The 23,996-nt window shown below is 43.2% G+C and overlaps 4 protein-coding genes across 7 annotated transcripts; 2 read left to right on the top strand and 2 right to left on the bottom strand.

The window, feature by feature from the left end:
- The first annotated feature begins 133 nt into the window (after positions 1 to 133).
- glyr1 (glyoxylate reductase 1 homolog (Arabidopsis)) lies at positions 134 to 7,720 on the top strand. Of its 3 annotated transcripts, XM_067232880.1 has the most exons (16): positions 134 to 199; positions 798 to 834; positions 980 to 1,059; positions 1,155 to 1,293; positions 1,471 to 1,581; positions 2,304 to 2,387; positions 2,855 to 2,908; positions 3,753 to 3,803; positions 3,968 to 4,038; positions 4,166 to 4,265; positions 4,463 to 4,573; positions 4,752 to 4,853; positions 4,981 to 5,143; positions 5,227 to 5,406; positions 5,606 to 5,730; positions 5,945 to 7,720. In XM_067232880.1, the coding sequence occupies exons 1-16, from the start codon at positions 162 to 164 to the stop codon at positions 6,017 to 6,019; spliced, it is 1,521 nt and encodes a 506-aa protein (XP_067088981.1). In that variant the 5' UTR covers positions 134 to 161; the 3' UTR covers positions 6,020 to 7,720. The 3 variants fall into 3 exon arrangements, with proteins under 3 accessions (XP_067088981.1, XP_067088982.1, XP_067088983.1); XM_067232881.1 differs by lacking the exon at positions 2,855 to 2,908; XM_067232882.1 differs by lacking the exons at positions 2,304 to 2,387; positions 2,855 to 2,908.
- A 486-nt stretch (positions 7,721 to 8,206) lies between these two features.
- sass6 (SAS-6 centriolar assembly protein) lies at positions 8,207 to 10,184 on the bottom strand. Its single transcript, XM_067232879.1, has one exon. The coding sequence runs from the start codon at positions 10,160 to 10,162 to the stop codon at positions 8,354 to 8,356; it is 1,809 nt and encodes a 602-aa protein (XP_067088980.1). The 5' UTR covers positions 10,163 to 10,184; the 3' UTR covers positions 8,207 to 8,353.
- A 187-nt stretch (positions 10,185 to 10,371) lies between these two features.
- rogdi (rogdi atypical leucine zipper) lies at positions 10,372 to 14,512 on the top strand. The gene is made up of 11 exons (XM_067233450.1): positions 10,372 to 10,516; positions 11,139 to 11,210; positions 11,623 to 11,705; positions 11,854 to 11,908; positions 12,000 to 12,080; positions 12,308 to 12,403; positions 12,661 to 12,759; positions 13,030 to 13,143; positions 13,259 to 13,308; positions 13,568 to 13,694; positions 14,346 to 14,512. The coding sequence occupies exons 1-11, from the start codon at positions 10,442 to 10,444 to the stop codon at positions 14,385 to 14,387; spliced, it is 894 nt and encodes a 297-aa protein (XP_067089551.1). The 5' UTR covers positions 10,372 to 10,441; the 3' UTR covers positions 14,388 to 14,512.
- A 768-nt stretch (positions 14,513 to 15,280) lies between these two features.
- LOC136941058 (centriolar coiled-coil protein of 110 kDa-like) lies at positions 15,281 to 23,325 on the bottom strand. Of its 2 annotated transcripts, none has more exons than XM_067233448.1 (14): positions 23,213 to 23,325; positions 22,239 to 22,399; positions 21,329 to 21,457; positions 19,966 to 21,217; positions 19,686 to 19,807; positions 18,694 to 18,847; positions 18,440 to 18,549; positions 18,101 to 18,217; positions 17,756 to 17,857; positions 17,537 to 17,653; positions 17,297 to 17,370; positions 17,098 to 17,172; positions 16,912 to 16,971; positions 15,281 to 16,758 (listed from the first exon to the last, which is right to left on the bottom strand). In XM_067233448.1, the coding sequence occupies exons 2-14, from the start codon at positions 22,383 to 22,385 to the stop codon at positions 16,683 to 16,685; spliced, it is 2,535 nt and encodes an 844-aa protein (XP_067089549.1). In that variant the 5' UTR covers positions 22,386 to 22,399; positions 23,213 to 23,325; the 3' UTR covers positions 15,281 to 16,682. The 2 variants fall into 2 exon arrangements, with proteins under 2 accessions (XP_067089549.1, XP_067089550.1); XM_067233449.1 differs by having other exon boundaries at positions 18,709 to 18,847.
- Positions 23,326 to 23,996: the final 671 nt, after the last annotated feature.

Raw genomic sequence — 23,996 nt, 5'->3', positions numbered from 1 at the left:
TGATCAGCAATTAGCACATTACATTTTAAGGGGAATTAAAAGTCTGTTTGGGTACTTTAGAGGGTCGTGGTGGCGCATGTGTTTTCTGGTGGGTGTGCTCTCCACTCTAGCCCTACAGTCCTCTCACTGGATTCAGTGCGACGTTTCAGTGAAGTTGTAAGATGGCGACTGTGCATCTGAGAATCGGGGATCTGGTTTGGTGAGAAAATAATTTTAACGTTGGAACATCGTCACTATTTAATCCATCGTCCAACTCTGTCGTGTTTTATGTTTGCACAATTTTACTTCATGAGATCGAAAAAATATAACTAAATAACTACGTAGTAGTTCAGTTGATCCAACCCAAACAAATGCTGCTAGCCGTGCCAGCTAGCTGCTTACCGCACCCAGAAGGGAAACCGGACGCGACTTGATTTGATCATGTAAACGCTTTCAGTGCACACACTGGCAACGTTGTTTACATGTTTTTTTTATTGCACAGTGTAACTATTTATGTTTGTCGAGGTTACCTAAATGAACTAGCTAGCACTATCTAGCCAGCTACTAGGTTCTGGATCTACTTTGCTTATTGCTAGAATTCTGAAGTTACTAGTACTGTAATGCTAGCTCCCTAGCTAGCAATGACTGTAGCTTTACTAGCTAGCTGTCTAGCTAACATGACGTTAGTCTATCAATCAAGTGCAATCTATTGCTACCGAAAGTCTAGAATACCTATCTTGATAGTTTTTTTATCTGGACGACGCATAAACTTCTAAACGATCTAACCGAAGAAGTCTGATCATTTTGTTAATGTTTAGGGGGAAACTTGGACGGTATCCACCGTGGCCGGGAAAGGTAAGAAGTGTTTAAACAGCTAACAGTTCTGTACTGTACGATAAAAGGGGTAAAGAATCTCCAAAGGACCCTATTAGAATGTAACAAAATATTTTGACATGGTAATTCAAATTGTATAACAAAGTTACATGATCTGTTTACCCAGGTTGTGAGTCCTCCAAAGGATCTGAAAAAACCAAGAGGCAAAAAATGCCATTTTGTGAAATTCTTTGGAACTGAAGACCAGTAAGTAAACGGCTCCACAACACTACTGATCTGCTCACATGGTTCTTACCCTGGGTGTGAGTTTAACTAAACTGTGTTCTTCCATATCTGTCTAGTGCTTGGATTAAAGTGGAACAGCTGAAGCCATACCACCCACACAAAGAGGAGATGATCAAGATAAACAAAGGCAAGCGTTTCCAACAGGCAGTGGATGCAGTAGAGGATTTCCTGAAGAAGGCAAAGGGGAAAGAACAGGTGAGATTTGCAGCCCAATTAAATACAGACTTTTCTACACAGAATAATCACTGCTGCTTCATAGAAAAAGGACTGCTGCAGCAGCACACAGGGTAACAAATGGATAAGCAGTGTAAGACTTCAGCCATCATAATCCAAAAGCCACAGGACTAAATCCATCCAATTGTACTTTTACAGAACTCTGAGAGCAAAGGGGACTCTAAAGGAAAAAAGACTCCAACCAAGCCTCTTAAAATTCTAGAAGAAGATGACGAGGATCTCAGTGCTCTCAAGGATCCTTCTGAGAAGGTCAGTCATACTGTGAAATTGTAGCAAATCAAATTTATGATACTGTATGAGGTTGTAATGCAGGGAATGAATGTGGTTACAGTGTATCACCGTAATAATAGAAGAAACTCCTAAATAAGAATCTTGTCATAGAAATTGTGTTCATGACCTCAATCTCAGGAACTACTGATAACTTGTAAAGTTCTCCCAGGTCTCTATGTTCAGAAGGTATACTGTATCCAAGCCCACATGTTCTGTACATGAGTCTGAATACTTCTAAATGAAACCCTAACAAGTTTTAGCCCCATTCACTTTTTGCTGGTATTGAAGTACATGAGACGTATTAGATGGCTGATCAGTTGAGGGCTCCTTTTAAAAGCTGGTAAAAGAAGGCCCTAAAATAGTTAAATGGAAGTAAAAATGCTGTGCCACTGGTATGCATTTGTTACTTCAGGCCCACTGTCAAGATACAGTAGACTAAACCTTTTCTTGGCCATGTAACATGGCCGTAAGTGCCATTGCAGACATATTATCCTTCAAAGTAAAAAAAGAGCTGTCTACATTTGAAGTAAAACTTTAGTATCACATTGGTTTTTGTCATGTACAGCACACTTCTTAAGCTAATCTCCAGTCACTGCTTGACAGCACAGAATGCACCCGACCACCTAGTAGGACCTTGGCAGTTCTGGTCAGTAAGTTCAGCTTTGAATCCAAAGGTGAATGTGTCTCTCTTTCCCCTGAAGGACTTAACTGACTCTGACCCTGAGCCGTCCACTGTTGAGAGGCTGGGGGCAGGACCTGGCTCAGGATTCAAGTGGGAGAGCAGTGTAGGTGAACCACTTCCCACAGCCTGCCTTGCCTTGCTTTTCCCTTAACTGACCTGAACCTTTTTACCTTCTGCACGTTACTGCAGTCCAATTGCAGAATCTTTCTCTGAGCTAGTGCATCAATTCTATATTTTGGCTGAGAGACGCTAGAGCAGTAGTCATAAACAAACGTCTTTGAAAGCCACGTTTTTTTTTTTGGTCATTCAGCTAACAAAATTATAGAAACTGGCATTAGTGACAACTATTGTACAAGATGCACTGACAAAAGGGCACCTGCCTCTAGAAGCAGTCAAGGTTTTTGTTTGTTGATTATATATTTTTATTTAAATATTAGATCGGTTTCAAAAGGAGTCTGAGGCTTTATGATTCCATATGTTTCTATAATCTTGCTAGCTGCACATGAACACACTATCAGGTCAATGAGTCTCCATGGGGAATAGTTTCAATTGAACTCTTTTCCATTGTAGCCAGTAAAGGATGACCCACATTTCCACCACTTCCTGCTCAGCCAGTCTGAGAAGGTAAGAGGGAACATTTGCTGAACGTTTTTCCTTGGGGTTTGCCACTGCACACTGCTTTTTTGTGTTTTGCAGGAGCATAGCTTGAGATTTTAGAAACAAGAAGACCTGTTGCTTGCGGTAGACTAACCTTTCTCTCCTCTTACGATTTGCTTATTTGTAATGTTAGAAATAATTTGATTTAATACTATTCAGATTGTTCCTTAGGCTAGTAACATTTCCAGTTCTACTGGCTGGAAAGCTTTAGTAGTCTAATTTGTGTTTTAAGTTATGTCTTCGAGGAGCACCATGTTCTGTATCTCCTGCCTACCCCGTTCTGTCACTTCTGCATGCACTTTCCAAGACTTCCTTGCTTCCCTTGCTGAATGTGGCTTTTCTGAGAGTTGGGTGCTACTACAGGTTATACCTAATGACAACACCTCTCCCTGAGCCAACATGGTAGAATCTCAGCTGGCAGCTCCATTACTTATTTTAGACACCTCTCGCTCTCTCATCTCTCTTATCATGTACAGATAAACAACCCGCAAGTGAAACTGTAACCGTTAAACCGTAACAGCATATGGTTATGATGATAAATTCTTTACAAATCCAAACAGTCCCTATCTTTGACACCAAAGACACTGCACTAAAGTAATGACTGGTATTAGATGAATTAATGCTTGCTACCAAATAATTGACATTGAGAAGCCAATGAGGACCAAGTATGTGACATGCTAGCTCTCACGGTAGGCTAGCCTGAACAATGATTAGCATTTCTGTCCAGTCAGTATGTTGACGAAAGGAGAATGTCAGTGGTGGTTATTTGTGTTATAAACGTACATCTAACCTAACTCTTCTCTGTCCACAGCCTGTGTCATCGTTGGAACCCATCAGCAAACGCCTGAAGATCATTGAAGAGGTGAAGGAGTCTAATTATTCTGCCCCCTTTATAGCAATTAGAGCGTTTGCTAGTGCTGAAATTAACTTTTTACTGCTTGCAGTCACTGCTTGATGAAAATGTTGTTTAAACTCGGTGTACTAGAAATAATGTGACTAACATGTTGTTGTTATTGTGGGGGACAGGACACAACAACATCTATCCAGGCAGCGGACAGCACAGCCATCAATGGCAGCATCATCCCCACAGATAAACGGTTGGTTTATTTATCTGCAGTGTGTAGTACTTTAATATAAGACTCCTATGTTTAAAATTCAGAAACGGTCAAAAACGTCCTTTCCAAGTTATTGACACACTCTTTCTGCCTTGTTCTTGTCCAATAGGATAGGGTTCCTTGGTCTGGGGCTTATGGGCAGTGGAATAGTGTCTAACCTGTTGAAGATGGGACATGTGGTCACAGTGTGGAATCGCACTGCAGAAAAGGTACTGCAAGACCATACTCTGAAGCTGGAGCTGTAGGAGTTAGGGTTAAAGTCAAATTTGCTGAGACATTGTATTTTGGTTATTCAAGCGCGCAAACCATTGTTATGGCATAACAATAGTGCAGCATAAGCTGTAAATGTGATCCTTTTTCTTCTTCTTTTTTTTTATTTTTTATTTTTTTTTACTTCCTGTGGCAGTGTGATCTATTCATCCAGGAGGGTGCCAGGTTAGGGAGGACCCCAGCTGAGGTGGTCTCCATGTGTGACATCACCTTCTCCTGTGTGTCAGACCCCAAGGCCGCCAGAGATGTAGGTATTCGCTGACCTGTGTTTTGGTCTGTTTAGGGAATGTTTCCTGGGAATGTATTCTAGAATACAGGGAAGGAATTCTCTGTGTTCTATTCTGCATTCTTTATTGAATCCTTACAACAAAAAATTAAAGAATGATCACTCTTTCCCTCCCTGTCTCTCTCATACACACATTCAGTTGGTGCTTGGTCCCAGTGGTGTGCTACAGGGGATCAGGCCAGGGAAGTGTTATGTAGAGATGTCCACCGTGGACCCAGAGACCATCACAGAACTCTCTCAGGTACTTGACGCCCTCTTTACACACACTACGATATAGCCACACACCCAACGTTGGAATCACACGAAACGCATCTCACTTTTGTTTTGTTGTTTGTTTGGCCGACTTTCTCTGTCCATCAAATGACTAGGTGATCACGTCAAGGGGTGGCCGTTTCCTCGAGGCTCCTGTGGCAGGAAGCCAGCAGTTGTCCAATGACGGGATGTTGGTCATCGTAGCGGCTGGAGACAGGACGGTGTATGAAGACTGCAGCAGCTGCTTCCAGGCCATGGGCAAGACCTCCTTCTTTCTAGGTAGGTTGTTTTTCTTGTCTTTCGTAGTGTTATGCTGGACATTACTTGTGTGTGGGAGAGCTGACGTGTATGTCTTCTCTCAGGTGAGGCAGGGCACGCAGCAAGAATGATGTTGATCCTCAACATGGTGCAGGGCAGCTTCATGGCAACCATTGCTGAGGGGCTGACACTGGCTCAGGCCACTGGCCAATCACAACAGACCTTTTTGGACATCCTATGCCAGGGTCAAATGGCAAGCACTTTTGTGGACCAGAAATGCCAAAGTAAGTTGGAGTATACCTTTTGGAGCTAAACTTTGACATAACTAATTTAATGTATGACATTAATGAAAGCAGTTGATATTAGTTTGTAAGTTGTAATGACACTTTAAACATTCAGTCTCAAGTTTACAGTTTTTGCATAATGTAATTGATTCAATCTCTTTTTTTGATTTACACTGACTTTTTTACCTGTTCATTTTAGATATATTACAAGGCAACTTCAAGCCAGACTATTATTTGAAACACATTCAGAAAGACCTGAGGTTAGCCATTTCCATGGGCGATACCGCCAACCACCCAACTCCAATGGCGGCTGCAGCCAACGAGGTAAATTAATTAAGGATTAATAGACTAAAAAAAAATCTTTTTTTGATGACCCTGAAAAGGGATTAAACCATTTGTTCCTGTCTAAAAACAGGGATATTAAACAAAGCAAGTTCCATACAGATGTCATAGTCAGAGGGATGTCGACACTTTTTGAATGACATTCATTGCAACATTCCGTTTGCTGTCCTGTGAACATTACCCTCTCTGTATACAGGTCTACAAGCGGGCGAAGGCGCTGGACCAATCAGACAATGACATGTCGGCTGTCTACAGAGCCTACATTCACTAAATGTGAAGACGTGACCCATCCTCTGGACCACAATACCCCCTTTTGGATTTACAGTTTATTATTGTTTTTGTTTTACCTCACACCAGTGATGCCGCCGCCCCCCCCCCCCTTCCCCCCCCGAAATGGGTAACCCAAGTTAGCCAATGTTGAGCATTGCACTGACTGAAAATGGATATATCCTGAAAGAATGCTCAACAGAAGGTTCTAGAGCGTCTTGTGGGGAGGTCACTCTGAAGGTAAATGCAGGGTGTTCTGAATGGGTTTAGAATGTGGCCCCATTGCGTACAGAAGGGTGTGGAGTAGGGAATTAATGCAGCTTGTTGCTTCTATTGCATCCCAGGAGATTTTAAGGTGCGCTGGTCATGGATTGATATGCATATTATTTATCACACACTTTACTTATTAGTTTATTTAATTCTTTTGTGAAATGTCACCTCTTTTTTTTTTTATGTCCAGAATTCCGTGAACTGTAAAGCTATCGATATATTATCTAAAACAGACAGAAGGCTAGAAAAGCACCAAGAAAATGCCACTGCATTGCCTTAATATTGTAATCCATGAGTCTATGAACGATGGATGTATTTATTTATTTCAGTTTTCTCCGCTCTACATCTCTTGTCTGTTTTGGTGCAGTTGGACATGGTTTGTTGTCCTCAAAGAAGTCTTTTTTGGTGGGGGGAGGCAAATTGTAACAAGTTATAGTTAAAAGGATATTTTTAGGCCTTAATATGCAGTAATTTGTTTTAGTTCTTATTGGGACTTACGGTCATCATCATACCTTCAATAGCTAACTTTTAACAGAGTTCATTTTACATGTTTTTATTTTCAACAAGATAATGGTTCACATACTGGCAAGAGGTTGTTGTAATACATTTTAACCTAAATCATTTTTCCACTCGCTCTCTTTCAGTCAGTTCCATGTTTATTGTTGCAAGTAGACACGGTTGAGCTATGTAACTATGACACCCAGAGGTTCGTAAAGGCCATTACTCTAATATGCAACCGTTTTAAGTTGGTCTTGAATTGGGTTCCATGAAGGCATAGTCAATGACAGTGACCAATGGATACAGACCATTTGTCAATAAAAACAAAATTTGAATAATAAACTGCATTACTTTTAAGGGAATAAAAGAGAATATCAAAATATCCCATGCAGCCTTATATCCTAGCAAAAGAAAATCACAGATATAATGGAGTAATTGTTGAATTGATTTAAAATTGTACATCTATTTGATTGTGCAAACCTGTTTTCAGTTCATTGATTAATCATTATTTCACTTCCCATTTTATAAACATTCTTTGCCAAACACGTGAATGAAGTTTTAGTTCTATAGACGTTGGTACACAATGTAGTGTACAGAACCGTTTTTAGGAAACATTCAAATGAAATGTAAATAGCCCAATTGTTTGTGTGGGTTTTCTTTATAAATGCATATGGGGTAATATAAAAATAATTTTGGTTAGACTCCACAGACCGTCTATAATCTAGTGTCTTAATAATGTAGATTGTTCTGTTAAGTGTAAATGGTTTATTAAGTGGCTTATACAACCAGGCTTACAATGGCGATAAAATGACAATGATTCAAATCACATTTTGTCTAGGAAGGGTAAAACTTGATTTGGGATATTTATGATTTTGTGTACTTGTCGAAAAGTCAAGGCTTTTGTGCAGTTTAATAAATTTTCTCCTGATTGAAGTGATCATTTAGACTTTAATACATTAACTGTGTAAATGGAGTGTTGGGATAATGGAATGGGTTGAGGAAATTCAAGCATGATTATGAGATCCATGTCCCCCAAACAGATGTCAATGCTCTGAAATACATAATTCCTTCCTAGAAGGCATCACTAACCAGACATAAGCTTGGATTTTATTTACTAAATGTTATCACAATATTTCATTGAATGTCACATCTGGATCGTCTAGCCAGTCAATTACATAATCGTAAAGGAATATGGAGAACATGTGCTCATGTGGATTTTAATACAATGTCAAGGCAATAATCCCTGCAAGTACTAAGAGATTCCGTTTGCCAGACTGACTTCAACTTGACACTTTTACACACTTCTAAGAAATCAACCTAAAAGGAATGATAATGTGGACTCTGCCTATTATTATAGCACAACCATTTCAGTTATTTATACAGAACACATCAAAGTTTTAGATGAACAACAGAATACCTTTAAAAACACAATATTTTAATATATAATAATGTATAACGATGACAACAAACATTGAAAGACACACAAAGTGGAGGTCCAAACTCCCAAAGGAAAGCGCTTTTGTACTTTAAGAGGAGTGGTCGAGTAAACTAAAGTTTTGCTCTTCACGTCTCAGCCAGTGAAGTAAGCTGAGGACAGAGAGTGCTTCAGTGGAGGCCTAGGGACCTCTCGAGGATTGTAATTAGCCAACAGTCCATGGAGAGGGATGCTGTCTTCTCGCCTCTCAAAGTACTTGGACTCCAATCCAACTGGCTCCCCGTTCTCCTTGTTGGACGGATGCATAGGACGTGGTGCACTGGTGCGGCCATCTTGGATCCCCACTGGTGACAGGACAGGCTTGGGACACGCGGGGTTAAACTGGACGAAGCCGTGAGGAGCGCTGCCCATCCTCTGTCCCCCTGCAGAAGCCGAGACAGTTGGAGGGGTCTGAAACGCGGCAGGGCTGTCAGGCTTTCTGGCCAGCTGGTTCTCGTTCAGCTGCTTATTCAGCCAATTGATGACATTCTCGTTGGTTTTCAGCACCTCCCTGCTCTGATCTAGTTTCTGAATGGTCGTTTCCAACTGCTCCTTCAGCTTTAGTGCCTCCTCCATTTTGTGTTTGAGCTGCTGCTGAGTGTCCAGCAGGTCCATCTCTACAGTGTGCAGCTTTTCTGTGGTCTCCTGGAGCACCTTCTCCTGTGCCACGGTCACCACGTTCTTCAATTTGATCTTCTCTACTAGGCTTCTGAGATCCCCCTGCAGCTTCTTGATGATGCTGTTGGCTTTAATAAGCTCTTCCGACAGGGTTTTGACGGTGCTCTCCAGTTTCCCTATCTGGAGTTGCCTGCTTTCTCCGGTTTCCTCTGCTCTGCTCCTCTGCAGCTGGGTGGCTTCAAGGACCTCTTTGGTGCGGAACATCAGCTGTTCTTTGTCTTTGACCTCCTGCTCCAGCACAGCCACGCGCATCTGTAGCTGGTTGATGAGACGCTCCTTCTCGTGGCACTCTGTGTCCAGTGTGCTATTCTCCTTCCTCAGAGACAGAACCTGCTGCTTTGCTCGATGTGACTCATCTTCCAGTCCCACAAGTTTGGATTTCAGGTCTCGGATGGTCGACTCATTCTTGTATTTCTTTTCGGTTAGGTCCCTGTTGGAGGCTTCTGCCTCGGCCAGCTGGTTTTGTAGCTGCTGTGTGTTCCTCGTATGAGTGCTCTCCAGGTCCTTGCGCAGTTGTTCGCTCTGCTGCAAAAGCTTGGTTTGTGTCTCCAGAGCCTTCTCCCTCTCTGCAGTGAGGTCTTGAGTGTGGCGACTGGAGAGTGAGGTGGTCTGACAAGCCCATTCGGATCGCAGTTTGTCCAACTCTGTACTCTTCTCAGACAGGGTCTGTTGTGTGTAGCTAAGCTGTCTAGAGAGGTCATCTTCGGCCTTCTTAAACCTCTGTTCCAACAACTGCTTCTCTTCCTTCAAAGAGGAAAGGCAAACAGCCAGGAATTTTTTTATTTCTGAATCGGTACCATGAAGAAGCTTGAGAGAGAGATGCATTAAGTGTTTGAATACATTGGTCTCCACAACGTTGAAGTTTGCTGCACTGCCGTTTGACACTGGGGATAGGCATGACAACTCAAGCAAAAACCTTGGGCTATCTTTGTCTTGTTCCGCGATGCACAGATTAAGTAGATCTATGAACTTCTGAGGAAAGGACACAAAGTCTACAAGTAGACCTTGTTGAACTTTCAAACTTTGGAAATCCTCTTCTGATATGGCAAGGTTGTACAGAAAACAGGGATCTTTGTCATCTGTTAGTCTTACCAGAAGCTCCCGCTTGTGGACTGGATTCAATATCAATTGCTGCTCAACGGTGACTCGAATATCTGTCTTCCTGTCATCGCAGTCTTTGCACTTCACGCGAACTTGCAACAACGAATTAAAAAGTAATTCTGTCATGGCTAATAAACGTTTGGTAATGTCGTATGTTTGCTAAATTAGGAGTAATATGCGTATAAATCTTTGTACACAAACGCCCTGTTTGAACCGCCGCGAACAACGAATTTTTAACTGTATCCGGCGGCAAACTGTGACGTGTGATAAAGCGGATGTGCTCCTCTATAGAGGATTAGTGGGAGGAGCTCAGACAGAATCACAGTGTCAAACCTCTTGCAACCTACAGTCAAGCCTAAGATTGGTACCACTCTACATATAACTTGGATCTTTACATCATCCGCGATGCTGAATTCACAGCGATCTTTATCTGAACTCCCAAAGATGTCAGCTGCAAGTCAAGCCGAGAGAGCTGTTTTGGTAAGCTGTGCCGCAGGAATATTCTTCAAGCTAAAATGAATAACTGACCCATGCATAGATAGCGGTCCAGTAAACGATGCTCACTGGTCAACTAACACAACAAGCTAGCCTGCAATTAAACTATGAAATTTATGTTTGATTTCGCACACTTTAAATACGTTTGCTGGCTGGTTTGTAGATTGAAGCAGGCGGAGGGATGTTTTTGTTTTTCAATACTGATTATTAAAAGCTGTTATTTTGTTAATCGTTTAATATAAGCTAATAGACGGGTAACCTATTGTAATTTGGCTACCAAATTTTAATTTAGGAATTTCCTATTTAGTTTTCCCGGTCTGATGCTAAAAACAACTGCACAGTTCACATCTTTCCTGAATTGTGAAGGTGTGTATTGTTATTGCCCGGGGAGTGTGAAGCAGCTTCCAAGAAACTCGAGGTCCTTATATAAAGCTGTTTATATTTTGCATCGATTTGGATAATACAAATACATTACGGCATGCTTGTCTATTACATGCAGGTTTATCAGGTGTTTGGTATACTCACCATATTTAATAATCATGTATATTTGAATCCGATACATCTGTAGGCCTATATTGCTGATCGTCTTGTTTGTACAACTTCTTAGGAGGAGGAGTTCAACTGGCTGCTTAAGGAGGAGGTCCATGCAGTTCTAAAGCAGCTCCAGGATATTCTCAAGGTACAAATTATTACATAGACTATTACATAGTCTCTTTTTTTTTAAATCTCCTTTTGTCCCTCTCCTCCATTTTCTGTAAACACTCATAATTTACACAGAGACGTGTTTCCTTCCCCTCTCTCTTCCTGCCTACTCGGTAAACATTGACTCTTGGACCAAGGGTTCAGTATAAAATCAATATACTGTTAGATTGTCTTAAGTGGCTGACCTTTGTTGACCTTTGTGTGCTAGACATCAGAGGTTATCTTAGACATTTCAAAACGGTTAACCTTTTCTCATTCCCCACATAGTTTTGTCACACATTGATCAATATTTCAGAATCTCCTACTTTTTTGTGACATAGATCTTTTCCTTCTTTTGCAAAACTGATCCTATCGTTGTCTAATATGGACATTTGCATTCTTGTCTACAGGAGGCATCTAGACGCTTCTCAATGCCTGTGTCAGGTCTAGACAGTCAACTCAAGCAGGAAAATTTCATCTTGGGTAGCTCAACGTATGTTCCAGCATGTGCACTTGAGTCTTAAAGAGACACACACTTCAGAGTCTGTTATCTTAGTGACACTTGGTTGAACCTGGTTGAAGCTTTAGTTAGGTTGAAAAAACAACTGGCATTTTGTATTGATGGAGGCTCTGTTTTTCAGCATGGATCAAGTGAAGGGAGTGCTGACCCTCCAGGGAGAGGCTCTGACTCAAGCTGTGAGTGACTTGTGCTGTGATATTTGAACCTTTCGTAACAGAATGTCTGGTCACGTTAGGCCTTCCCTATTAAACAATATTTCTTTTTTAGGACATCAATCTTAAAGTTCCCAAAAGCAGCCAAGTACTGCATTTTGCGTTCAGGGACGATAAGCAATGGAAATTACAGCAGGTAAGTCATTATACCAATGGATTCTCATCCTTCAGCATATTTGAGGAATTCCCTCTTTCATATCATATATTTTTTTTAAATCATAATATGACATTTAATAATTCAGTTTTATTATAATAAGTTTTTTTTTTGTTCGTAATTGATACCCCCACCTACAATCACACACACTGTACATATACATAAACTTGCGATATTTCTTTTCCTGAACCTGCCTGCCTCATTCTCAGATCCAGGATGCACGGAACCATGTGAACCAGGCTCTGCAGCTGCTGAGCAGCAGGGACAGCAGCTACCACTTTAAAACTGGCGCTGAGGTTAACAAGGTCTGTCACCATAGAACCACCATAGAACCAACCCCCCCCCACCCCCCCCACCCCCCACCCCCACCCCTTCTGAGAATTGCTACCAGAACTACACTCATTCCGTTCCACCTCTGGTGCTGGTAATTAGGTGCAAGAGGGCGAATTAAACTGGGAATTTTATGCAAGCAACAAGTCTTACTGAGACAAGAAAATATGTTAAGCTGTATTCATGTCCTGGTTGACATGACTAAATTCAAGTTTATTTCTTGTTTTTGTAGCTGATGGATGCTGTGATGCTGCAGCTGACTAGGGCACGCAACCGCCTCACCACCCCAGCAACCATGACCCTGCCTGAACTAGCAACCAGCGGTCTGATGGTAAGTCTGCCACAGAATTCTACACAGTAAAATCAGACAGCCGACTCACTATATACTCATAGTATACTCCCTCAAGACTCCCTCAGTACTGATCAAGTCAAGATAAGGCAAAGGCATCAAAATAATGTTAGCTGGCTTCTGACCCTCTTGTTCCCAATCCTCTCAACTTCCATTTCCATTTTTCACCACCCTCATTTCTTCTCATAATATTGTCTCTGTCTTTCTGTTCTGTTTCTTTCACACTCTTCCTGCCCCCTCCTCTTGACCCAGAAAATGTTTACTCCTCCGATGCCGGGGGACGTGATGGTGAACTTCTACATCAACCTGAGCAAGCTGTGTCTAACAGTATACCAGCTTCATGTGGTGCAGCCCAACACTACCAAGGCAAGACCTGAATGCTACTTTACCTTTATAAAGACACACCCACTGAAGGGAGTGTTCTATACAGTGTCTGAATTTTTTTTTCACGAGAAAAAAAAATTAATATGTGTTTTCACAGAATTACAAGCCAGCGGGAAGCTCAGTGTTGCACAACCCTGGAGCTATGTTGTAAGTTCTGCTCTACTCCCATTAATTTTTCCTAAATATTTGACTAGCATCTACCAATTCTCACATTTTTATATCTTAACCCTTTAAGACCGTATTCAACATTTCTCCTTGCATCACTTAAAGATCCAAGTTTCGTGCTCTGAAGTGACATGCTCTTTGCAAAAACAACATCTTGACTGTTTTAATTGCTGAGTAGATTCCTAAGACCAGCCCAAACACATGGAGCACTCACATCTCTTTCCATTCCTGTCTCCCTTAGTGAGCTCAACAACAATAGGTTTGAGGTGAGCCACGTGCATAAGGTGGAGTGTGTGGTTCCATGGCTGAACGACACCTTGGTTTTCTTCACCATCTCGCTGCAGCTCTGCCAACAGCTCAAGGACAAGGTAGGTACTCTGGCAAAGTATGACTAGGCATAATGTTAGCGAGTGTAGATATTTCAGGTAATTTCAAAGTTGATTGTTTATTCCTTATGTGATCCCAGTCTGATAGTGATGTTTGCTAGGGTAATATCCTCCTATACCCATGTTTGAGCACTATAGGCACCGGCAGTCATTTTGATAATAGTCATTTAACATATGTTCTGCCACACTTATGAATGGCCAGTATTGTTCCTGAGAAAGGGCAGTATGTGTACATTTTTGTTGTGGTCCAGTTGTGGTATGCTGATTCATAGGATATACATGTCTCTCCTGTGCAAATAGCAAGTCATGCTTGTGGGTAGAGATAAGATGGCTAATTGGTTTGTCTTCGACGAATGTGTGAGACATATTTTTATACATTTAGTTAATACAAAATGGTTGGGTAGTAAGAAAAATGTAAACATGTAGGATAAAAATGATGTCGAACATTTGTACCCCAAGGAGGTTGAAGAAGCAAACGTTCCACTCATCATACTTTCAGTAAAAAAAGACATTAGATGGAAAAATATTACATGTAAAAGTACATGACAGACTTTGTCTATGTACAGTTTAATCTTTACTAAGTCTGTACTCAGGATTGTCACATTTAACAGCATGTATCTCTGTTACTGGCAGATCTCGGTGTTTTCCAGTTTCTGGAATTACAGACCCTTCTAATCTACTGCTGGCCATTGGAATAACAAGGCATTTATGTGAATACCAATCCTGAATTAGGACCTATATAAAAGGGATATCCAGATTATATTGTTGTTCAGCACTTATATATTACTATTTTTGTTTCAAATTGAATCATTGTTAATTAAGTGGTGAAGTGTTTGATTTACAGGAGATGCTGCATGAACCTATCCATCAGTGTTTCCATGGTTGTAGGGACCACCACGTGTTAGCTGTCTGTGCTAATCTGAGTTAAGGTCTTGTTAAAAATGTCTTACTTGAACTCCTTATAAATTAAATAGGCAAATTCTTACTGAATGTATTTTTTTCCTATTGTATTGAATGAGGAAGAATGAAAATAAGTTACTTGTTTTTTGTTAATCAGTACATCGTTTGAGGGCAGGTGACCTGTTACTTACAACCCCTTTCCTTATTCTCTTTTAGGTGTAAAACACCACTTGTTAACACTAATTATATAATATTGTGATATTTAGATGACATATAGTCCGGCTGTTATAAAGACTGATTTTGTGAAGTTGTGCTTTGACCAACAAATCAATACAAAGAAAACAGTTCCACTATGGTCAGCAAAATGGAAAGGCCTCAGTTATAAGCTAATGGATGTTTTATGTGTTCATTCCAAAGTTTTTTCCTTAAATGTGTCTTGTCTGCAACATGTTGGTATTTATTTATTTATCAAATATTTTTGCACTTGTGTTCTGATGATTTACCTGTGAATCCAATAGTCATTCCACTGTTGAACAAATGACTCCAGTAAGTGTTAACAGAAACTATTTTGAGATGCATACAACATATACAATTTGTTGATCATATAATCCATTGCCTGTAATAAATAAATGTTATATACACACGTACGATACATTTTCTGTCCTTTATTTCCACTATTACCACAAATACTGTATATTGTAATAGATTATTTTATTAAATAAAAGGTTGCATGCAACTCCTATTTACATGTATCTGTGAACTTATGCTTTGGTGTTAAACTGTCAGCTGGCAAGCTTATTCAGCCCTGCTAGCTATTTGACCATTGGTCAAAAAATGTCTCCCCTTCCAATTACAGTAAGAAAGGATGTCAACATTAGCTGCTCCTTGCCAAGTTTAACAATGTTCAACACGAGAAACAAAGAGCTGAAGTGATCTACAAGAAACCTCAGTAGCAGTGCTTGGCCAAGTACACCAATTTCTTGAAGATTTGTTTTATAATAAGAAAAAAAAAGCTTTTTCCCATTGCCATTTCATCCCCCCCATAAACCGACAGTTTATATTTCAGGAACTGGATAACCATTGTCCTTGACCTATTCACTCAGGTTTAAATATTTAAATACAGGTAAAACAAGTACATCCAGAGGATACAGTTGGTAAAGCAGCATGGTTTACTTCACAGAGCAACATGAACAAGTAAGACAACAAAACAGGATTCTACTGCACATCTCCATCTGGTTTGGCATCTTGCTTTCAGCACGATACGATAACATTTTAACCTGTGTACACAACACACATACGTTTTTTTAAGGTTTCAGACAAATTGAAAATGTTTAGCACCATTGAACGGGAGTTAACAAAGGCATGTACTGTAAAGGCTTAAACCTGTGTGTGCTAATATCCTACTCTGTGTATGTTGAGATGTGTCACACCCGTAGTGAAATATGTTCTGCACTTTTATGGAACTGGAACTTTGTTATACAAATACACACTGGTGACTGTCAACTACACATTGTTTAAAAGATTACTACTTTTCACACACTCCACTAAGGCATCTAGCAAATAAGGCTCACTAAGCAGAAACATTGTAATCATTTTGGCAAAAGAGTATATAGGTACATTGGTATACATTCATAATATGTAGTTTAGTGGTATTCAATGTTAAAAAACGAAACAATGGCATTAAAGTTATCGATCCTTCAGGTAGTATGTGCTGCGCTAACTAGACTACAAATCAGACATACCCGTCAAATACATGAACCACTTGATAGTGGCCTAGGTGCATTTGAATTGTTACTGTACACGGTATGGAACTTTGGGACTGTTGAAATACTGCAGTTTCACTGTACCCCAAATCAAGCACACCCCAAGTTCTAGACAGCTCTTTGCAAATAGCATTGGGCCCAAGTCTGCTGCATTCCACGCAGTTAGCCAGCGTTGGACTTGAGTTGGGGGTGGGGGGGGGGTGGGGTAGCAGCAGTGGGGTTGTTGGCGGTAGAGCAGCACAGGGGCCGGGAGAGGTGTTGGAGGTTACGTTTCTGGAGTGGGGTGTGATGGGGGGGGGTCGTCCTGCTAGCCTAGAGAGTGGTGCTTCTTCATGCTGTCTGAGCGCCTCACGCGTTCCTCGGGGGTCTTCCTGTACCAGCTCCTGACAGCCAGGAGGGACACACAGCAGGGGGGGGGGAGCACACACACACAGGTGGTGGGGGGAACAAGCGTAAACAAAGGCAAACAAGTATGGGTATTGAACTGTGATTTGATCAATGCGTAGGAAATGGAGGAAAGAAGGCTCTGTTCTCACCCTTGGCGGTTGAGCTGGCCAGGGACAGGGGCGTTTTGGCCTTGGCTTGGCTTCAGGATCCTTGGGAGAGAGAGACAGAGGAACAAAGGAGAGAGAGAGAGGCATGTAGGGAGGTTGGCGGCATACCGCTCCCTTCAAATAGCCATGGGCAGAAAAGGCTGAAGAAACAGCCTCAGTGCTGGGTACCTGTTGGCTGGGGGGCTCTTTGGCTTCTGATGCAACTTCCTGGCTGGTCCTGGAGATTCACCAACCCTGGAGGAGCTAAACAGAAACGTCCACACCATTTGATGTGAGCTGCTACGTCATACCTCACAGGAGCCGGCTACTAGATTCCATCAACTCGGTGGATATGGTGCCTCTCTATGCATCTCTCTCCCCCTCTCACCTTTTTTTTCTGTCCAGGGACCTCTGCGTAGCAGCGGACAGTGTCATCCTCTCCTTGGGGCTCTTGGCTTTCTCCTGCAGTCCACACACACACACACACACACACAGTTAGCACATTCATGTCATGCAAGATACTTCACTAAATCTAGGAATAACAGGAACAGATCTATTTCACGTTCATAGTGTCATGTTTTACGACCGAATCGCACAAGAGCAACTAAGAGGTGGAGGAAGAGGTCACCATCTCTCGTAGTTTCCTCTCTGTGCGGACCTCTCGGTCCTGCTGCAGCAGAGCCAGACGCTCCTCCAGGGGCATCTCAAAGAAGATGTCGTGGACATCGTACCGAGCCGCGCGCAGCTGAGAGAGTGGACGGACACACACACACACACAGTCCCATGACTCTCTTCAAGCTTTTATTGTTGGTCCGTTTGTCCGTGATTGTGTGTGTGTGTTTGGTACCTGGGCTCTAACTCTCTCCTGTAGGGAGAGGTCCTGCGGTGTGATTGGCCCTCTCTTCTGAGGAGCTTCGGTTTGGAACGAGCGGATGAACTCCTGTGTGTCCTGGGGACACACACACACACACACACACACACAAAGAAGGTAAGTCATTAATGGATGGGAGTGCAGAGAAATACAGATTATGCAATATAAACACTTGCACACCTAGACACACACACACACACACACACACACAACAGTCAAGCAAAAATCATGCAACTGATGAATCAGAAAATCAACAAGGACATTCCGTAAAATAAATACACATGGGTAGATATACTTTCAGTACACAGTACGTTTAATCACCTGCACAGTCTGGCGCAGGTGTTTGACCTTCTCTGTTTGGAGCAGCCTGCGCGTAAGGAAGCCTCGTGTGATGGCAGCCAGTCTAAACAGCGCCCTCTGTTGTCCAGACGTCATAGCCTGAGGAGGGAAACGGAGACCTATCAGATCAGACTGTATACGCATGCGTGCACACACACACACACAGACTCACAAAGACGATATTGAATTAGTGGGTGGGAGCTCAGAGAAACACACAAATATTGCAACGCAAACACTTGCAAACGTGCACACACAGACACGCATGTGAGACGCACACACATACAGAGACACACACATACATACAGAGACACATAAACACACCTGACTCAGCCTTCCCCGGGCCTTGCTGCTCCCCCATGTGGGCCCCCACAAGTAGACAGGGGTCTGGAGACAGGGGGAGGACACACCTGAGCTGAGAGGAGAGGGGAAACCTACAGAGAGAGAGAGAGAGACAGACAGATAGAGACAGAGGGGGAGGGGGGTCACAAAGGTATTCAAGTCACCAGTTAAAGGTAACAAATACAATTGCTCAACAGCTTGTAAGTGATCTACAAGTAACCATGGGGACACCCTACCCATGCTTGTCATACTATGTCCTGGTGACCTATCAGCAGGGCTTTGGGCAGGGCTTAAGTTAGGGCAGACAGGGCTGACAGCAGGATAGCTGTCAATCCCAGACCTCCGGTCACAGACCTGCTGCCTGAGACTCCTCTCCTTCACCTCCAGCTCCTGTCAACACGGACATGCACACGCACATACACAGGAATCAAATCAAATCCAAATGTATTTGTATAGCCCTTTTTACAAGCAATGTCACAGAGGGCTTCACATACGCCCATAGAACTGCCCCTCAGACAACCTAAACCCTCAAGGAGGAATATCAACACTCCCTACTGACCATCCAAAGAATGTGAAGCTTTGTTCCTTAGGCAAAGAGTAAGACAAGATAATATTCATTCTTTGTCAGTACATCAATTTTCCACGACATTCCATCTGTGACTTTCAAATATCTCTCCGTACACTCCCATCTTTTTACCAGAGAAAAAGTGACACATTTTTCTTCAAGAGACATTGCACAAGACTTGCATTATTTACTAGCTATGAAAACTGTCATACTTCAATGTGCTTGCATTTCATAATCCACAGTGATGCAACAAATGGATCGGCCGTATAAGGGGCAATTCAAACCAGGCCTGGACTGGTAATCTGGCATACCGGGCAAATGTTGGGTGGGCCAACTCACTTGGGGCCGATATGATATTTAATGTATATATAAATATTTATATAATTTTATTTTTTATAAACTTAAAATTGGCCAACGACCGGCCCATAAAGCAGGGACAGCTGCTTTATATTCATTGGTTCATTGGGCTGGCCCAATCACATCTCTTAACTATTTTTGTGTACTGGTGGGTGGTGTCCGACCGATTGTGGTGGGCCGGTTTCAACAAAAATTCCAGGGCCATTTTTTTGTCCCAATCCAGCCCTGATTCAAACACACCATCCGGAAAAAAACTAATTGTGGTGTCACATTGAACACATTTGTGGTGTAATTCCTCGTACCCACCTGATGGAGGCGCTGTTGCTCCTTCGCCTGCTCTGCGATCAGCAGAGACATCTGCAGGACATGCTCCTCCTCCAGACGCCGCTGCATGTCCCCTAGAGCCTGCATGCGCCGCTGGGTCTCCTCTGACACACACACCCACAAACACGCACACACATACATGCACACACGCACACAAACAGTTTATATACAAGTAGAAGAAACCATTCGAGTGAATTTAAGGTAGAACAGACTAATACACAGGACGAACACGTCCACTCTCTTAGTGAACTAGCCACCTCACCCGTCTTGTCCTGCTCCTCCAGGGTGTGGCTGAGGGCCACAGGAGTCTGTCGGCCATCTTGTGGCCCCTTTGTGCCCTCAGCCTCCAGCCTCATCCTCACGTGGCCCAGGGAGAGGTCAGAGGTGACGTGGGGCCTCGGCAGCGATGGCGCGGGGTTCTCCACTTCGTACGACTGGTTGAGAGGGGCGGTGGTGGGGCGGCGGCTAGGGGCCAGGCGTGGCACACCTCCCATGAATCTCGGCAGTCGTTCCTGACTACGGTCGGGGGCGGGAGGAGGGGAGGAACTGTGGAGATGACTGTCCAGGGTGTGGCAACGCCGGCGGAAACCAGAGCTGAGGATGTCATGGGCCAGTGCGCCAGGAACGTGGCCGTTGACAGGACTGCTGGTCTCTCTGACCGGGCTGGTAGCACAGTGACTCGACCGCCGGCTACTGTTCCCGCTGCCCCCACTGCTACCCACCAGCCCCCAGTGATCAGGTATCCTCAGCCCACCAGTGGAGGCCTCCTCCCAGGTTGCCATAGCTCCACCCTCCCCAGACCTCCCCAACCCTCTGGGGATGAGGTCAGCCGGGCCAATGGGGAAGGAGATGTGGATGTTGCCGGCGGAGACGGGGCGTGGTCTGCGTCGGTGGGGGCGGGGACTGAGGCTGGGCTCCGGGCTGGGGAGGCTGGCGAAGAGGTCAGAGGGGCTTGGAGAGAGGCAGCAGGACTGGCGGTCCTGGGAGTCACACCCAGCCTGGTACTGGGCATTGGTTTGGGTCTGATAATGGCTCATATTTTGAGTCTGGTTCTGGGTCTGGTGTGGGCTGAGAGGACGCAGGATGCTTCCCCGCTCAACACTGGTCTCTCCCAGCAGACTGCGGCCCTCATTCTCCTTGTCCGATAGGCTCTCGGGTGGGGGAGGCGGTGGGGGCGTCTGTACCATCCTACCGGTGACCTTTGACCCCTTCTGACCCCTCTCCTTCTCCACATACTCCCTGGACCGCCTCAACAGGCTCTCCAGACTTCCATCCAGCTCATTCCTCTCCCCCACCTCCATCTCTCCCCCGTAACCGTTGAGGTGTATTGGCGGGTGCTCCGGGTGGGGGGTGATGGGTCTCTCACCCACACCTGCTCTCGCTCCACCCCCCCTGGGGAACTCGGGGGGGTCAGTGACCAGGGTATAACCATTCACAGTTTCAGGTTTTGGGGCAGGAGAGTACTGAGGCGTTGGAGGCAGCTGCTTTATCTCCACATCAGGCACTTTGTGCATCTGCTGGGAAATACAGGATCATTGTATCTCTGACGAACTGTGTAAAACTGTTCGAAGCATATCAACGTACGCCTGGTGACCTATCTGTGTTCAGGCGGGTGTGAGACTGACCTGAACGTGGTCCAGTATGTTCTGGACCCGGATCAGAAGGTTGGACCTTTTGAGTGTCTGTCTGTCCACCTCCAGCTGGACAGCCTTCTGTCTGTGGTCTGCCATCTCACTCCTCTGCTCCTCGCGCAACTGGGTAGGGGGAACACACACACACACACACATTTGTAGGAATCATATAAATGTATCTATCCAATAAAGAAAGTTTATAACACTTGTATTCCTGGTCTATTCATAGCCTGAACTCCCAGTGAGAACGTGGAAAACATTGGATGACTTCTTAAATCCATTTGGAAAATAATTGAGCCTGTGAGCCCCCACCACCCTCCTCAACACAGCTGGCTTCTCAGCTAACAGTTAGCCAACTCAATTGGGCAGCTGTCAACCAGGAGCACCAGATGAATCCGCCTGACTGAAATCAATCCTTCTTGTTGTTCCTCCACTCTAGCTCTCTGCCCCATCTCTCAGTCCAGCTGCTCATCCAATTACATGTTTCGAAAACGGAACAACAGGGTTCAGCCCCAAAAAGTTGCCACAGCACTCTTTGACACATTTTTTTCTCAGCCAATGGTTTTGTTCTATGGTGGTGTTGTCTGTGTGATACACTCTAACCAAACAAGCGATGGCTCATTAGGTTCCGGTAACCATGCAACTGAAAGTTATAAAACACTAGTTGCTGGTCAAGACTGCACAACACACAAACATATGCAAAGTTTCCTTGGAAACAAAACATGTTGTTATCAGAAATCAGTCATCCATCTTGTCGTCAAACTACTCTAAACCATAACTTAATATAGCTTTTGAATTTTCCAAACAAGTATGCATATCTAATAGAATTAGACACTGCTGTCTATTTCAACACAGTCCTGCATTAAATCATATAGCTTTTCGATCCTCTGGACTAGATACTTACCAGAGGTGGCAGTACTGCCCTTCCATGGAAGCGAATGGTGGAGTGGGGATCCTGGGATGGGTGTGGCACACCAACTGTCCTCATGGCCTGTCCCTCCGCCTGCAGTCTGGCCAGACTCCTCTGACAGAACTCTTCATAGCTTTCCATCCTTAGGCTCCCACCTCCAAACACAACACAAATGCAAAAGTAACAACAAAGCCAAACCAATGCATTTACACGGTGCTGCTGAGCTTGGCATTTCACAAAGCAGGTGAGCTTAGGCTGAGGCTGGCTACTGTGAGCAAGAAGCCTCTAATGTTGTGGAATATTGGGTGTGCGTGCGCGTGTGTTTGTGTGTATGAAGGCGTGGGTCGGTTGCCCTAGGTATCTACCCTCCGATTCATAAAGATATACACAGCAACTGGAAGAGCAAGACGAAACAAACAATAGAGGGTCTGTCCTTAGTTACTGTTTTAATCGCACTCATCACATTCCATCCATTCTATTCTCAGAGGCAAGGGCAGTGAGAGGCTCCCATTTCCATGTTCACTCAGAGTGGATAGGAAATTGTACGTCTGATCAATAGTGTTGCTTTTCCAGGAATGCTTTAGAGAAGTATCATACCATTAGCTTCAGAACAACTTGAAACTAAAGCGTGATGGCTTGGTATGATGGTAAATGAGCATTTAGGAGAACCAAGCTTTGAATGTATTTGAGACCAGTGGACACATACGTCAAGGCATGCATGAATGTCTGGTTGAAAAATAAAATTACAATACGGTATTACATTTACGGTAGCCTAGTGCTACTTAGCAACAGACCAAACTATTCAGTGTACAGTACTGTAGCTAGCTAATTATCCTAGCTAGAGACTGAGTACTGTAAATTACAGAAAATCGCCCCTTCTCACTCACTAGTCTCTGACTTTATTTTTGCTAAATATATCAAGTAGACACCTAATCTAATTATGAAAATTAATTGTTCGGTATGCTTACCTGCTTGGTCACAAATAGGTTACTCGCTTTGCTGTACTGCCTGGTACTGCTGTGCCCAGATGGTGAATGACGGTTGATGCTAGCAGCCTGAGTCCAGCCCATCCCCTCCTCTTCACCACACCGGTTTCTGACGTGCCTCACACGGTGGAAATATAATCCTATCGTGATTAGGAAATGGCGATGGAAAGTGGTGGTGGTTATTTGTGTAGATACACTGAAATTGTTTTCATTATCAGGATAAAGAGTGAAAACGAGCAATGCTTCTTATCTCAGACTTGCCTCAAATGGTCCTCTTCATCTACCTCTTCCGGGGCCGAAACAGCGACTCCTACTCTTGCATAATGGAATAAGAGTTTTATTTTTGTATTTTTTCATTCGTTAAATGTTTAAAAAATATTTGCAGAGACTACCGTTTCTTATCTATTATTTGTTGGCTTTTACATTCGATTGTATTAACAACGAATTTGTTCGAATTCGAATTCTTCGTTTTTTAATAAGGTGTTACATGACTAAAATAAAAATACAGTATCAATTGATCGTTTAGCCAAAAGCATGCTTAACCCTGTGAAGCCTGACATATCAAACAATATCCAGATTTTTTTTTTTTTTTTAATAGTGTTTATTGTACCTTTAGTCAAAAAAAATCTAAATTGTAATTTACATATATGATATTTCATTTGTATCACTTTGATACATCAGGCATATTTATCAATTTTTTGATCGCAACAATATATTTTTGGAAACAATCAAAAAATAGTTTCACTGCTTTTGGAACATTTGAGTT

This window comes from Osmerus mordax, chromosome 3 (assembly GCF_038355195.1).
Source record: "Osmerus mordax isolate fOsmMor3 chromosome 3, fOsmMor3.pri, whole genome shotgun sequence".
Lineage (NCBI taxonomy): Eukaryota > Metazoa > Chordata > Actinopteri > Osmeriformes > Osmeridae > Osmerus > Osmerus mordax.
The sequence above is the reverse complement of the archived record's forward strand: the minus strand, read 5'-3'. Positions and strand labels throughout refer to the sequence as shown.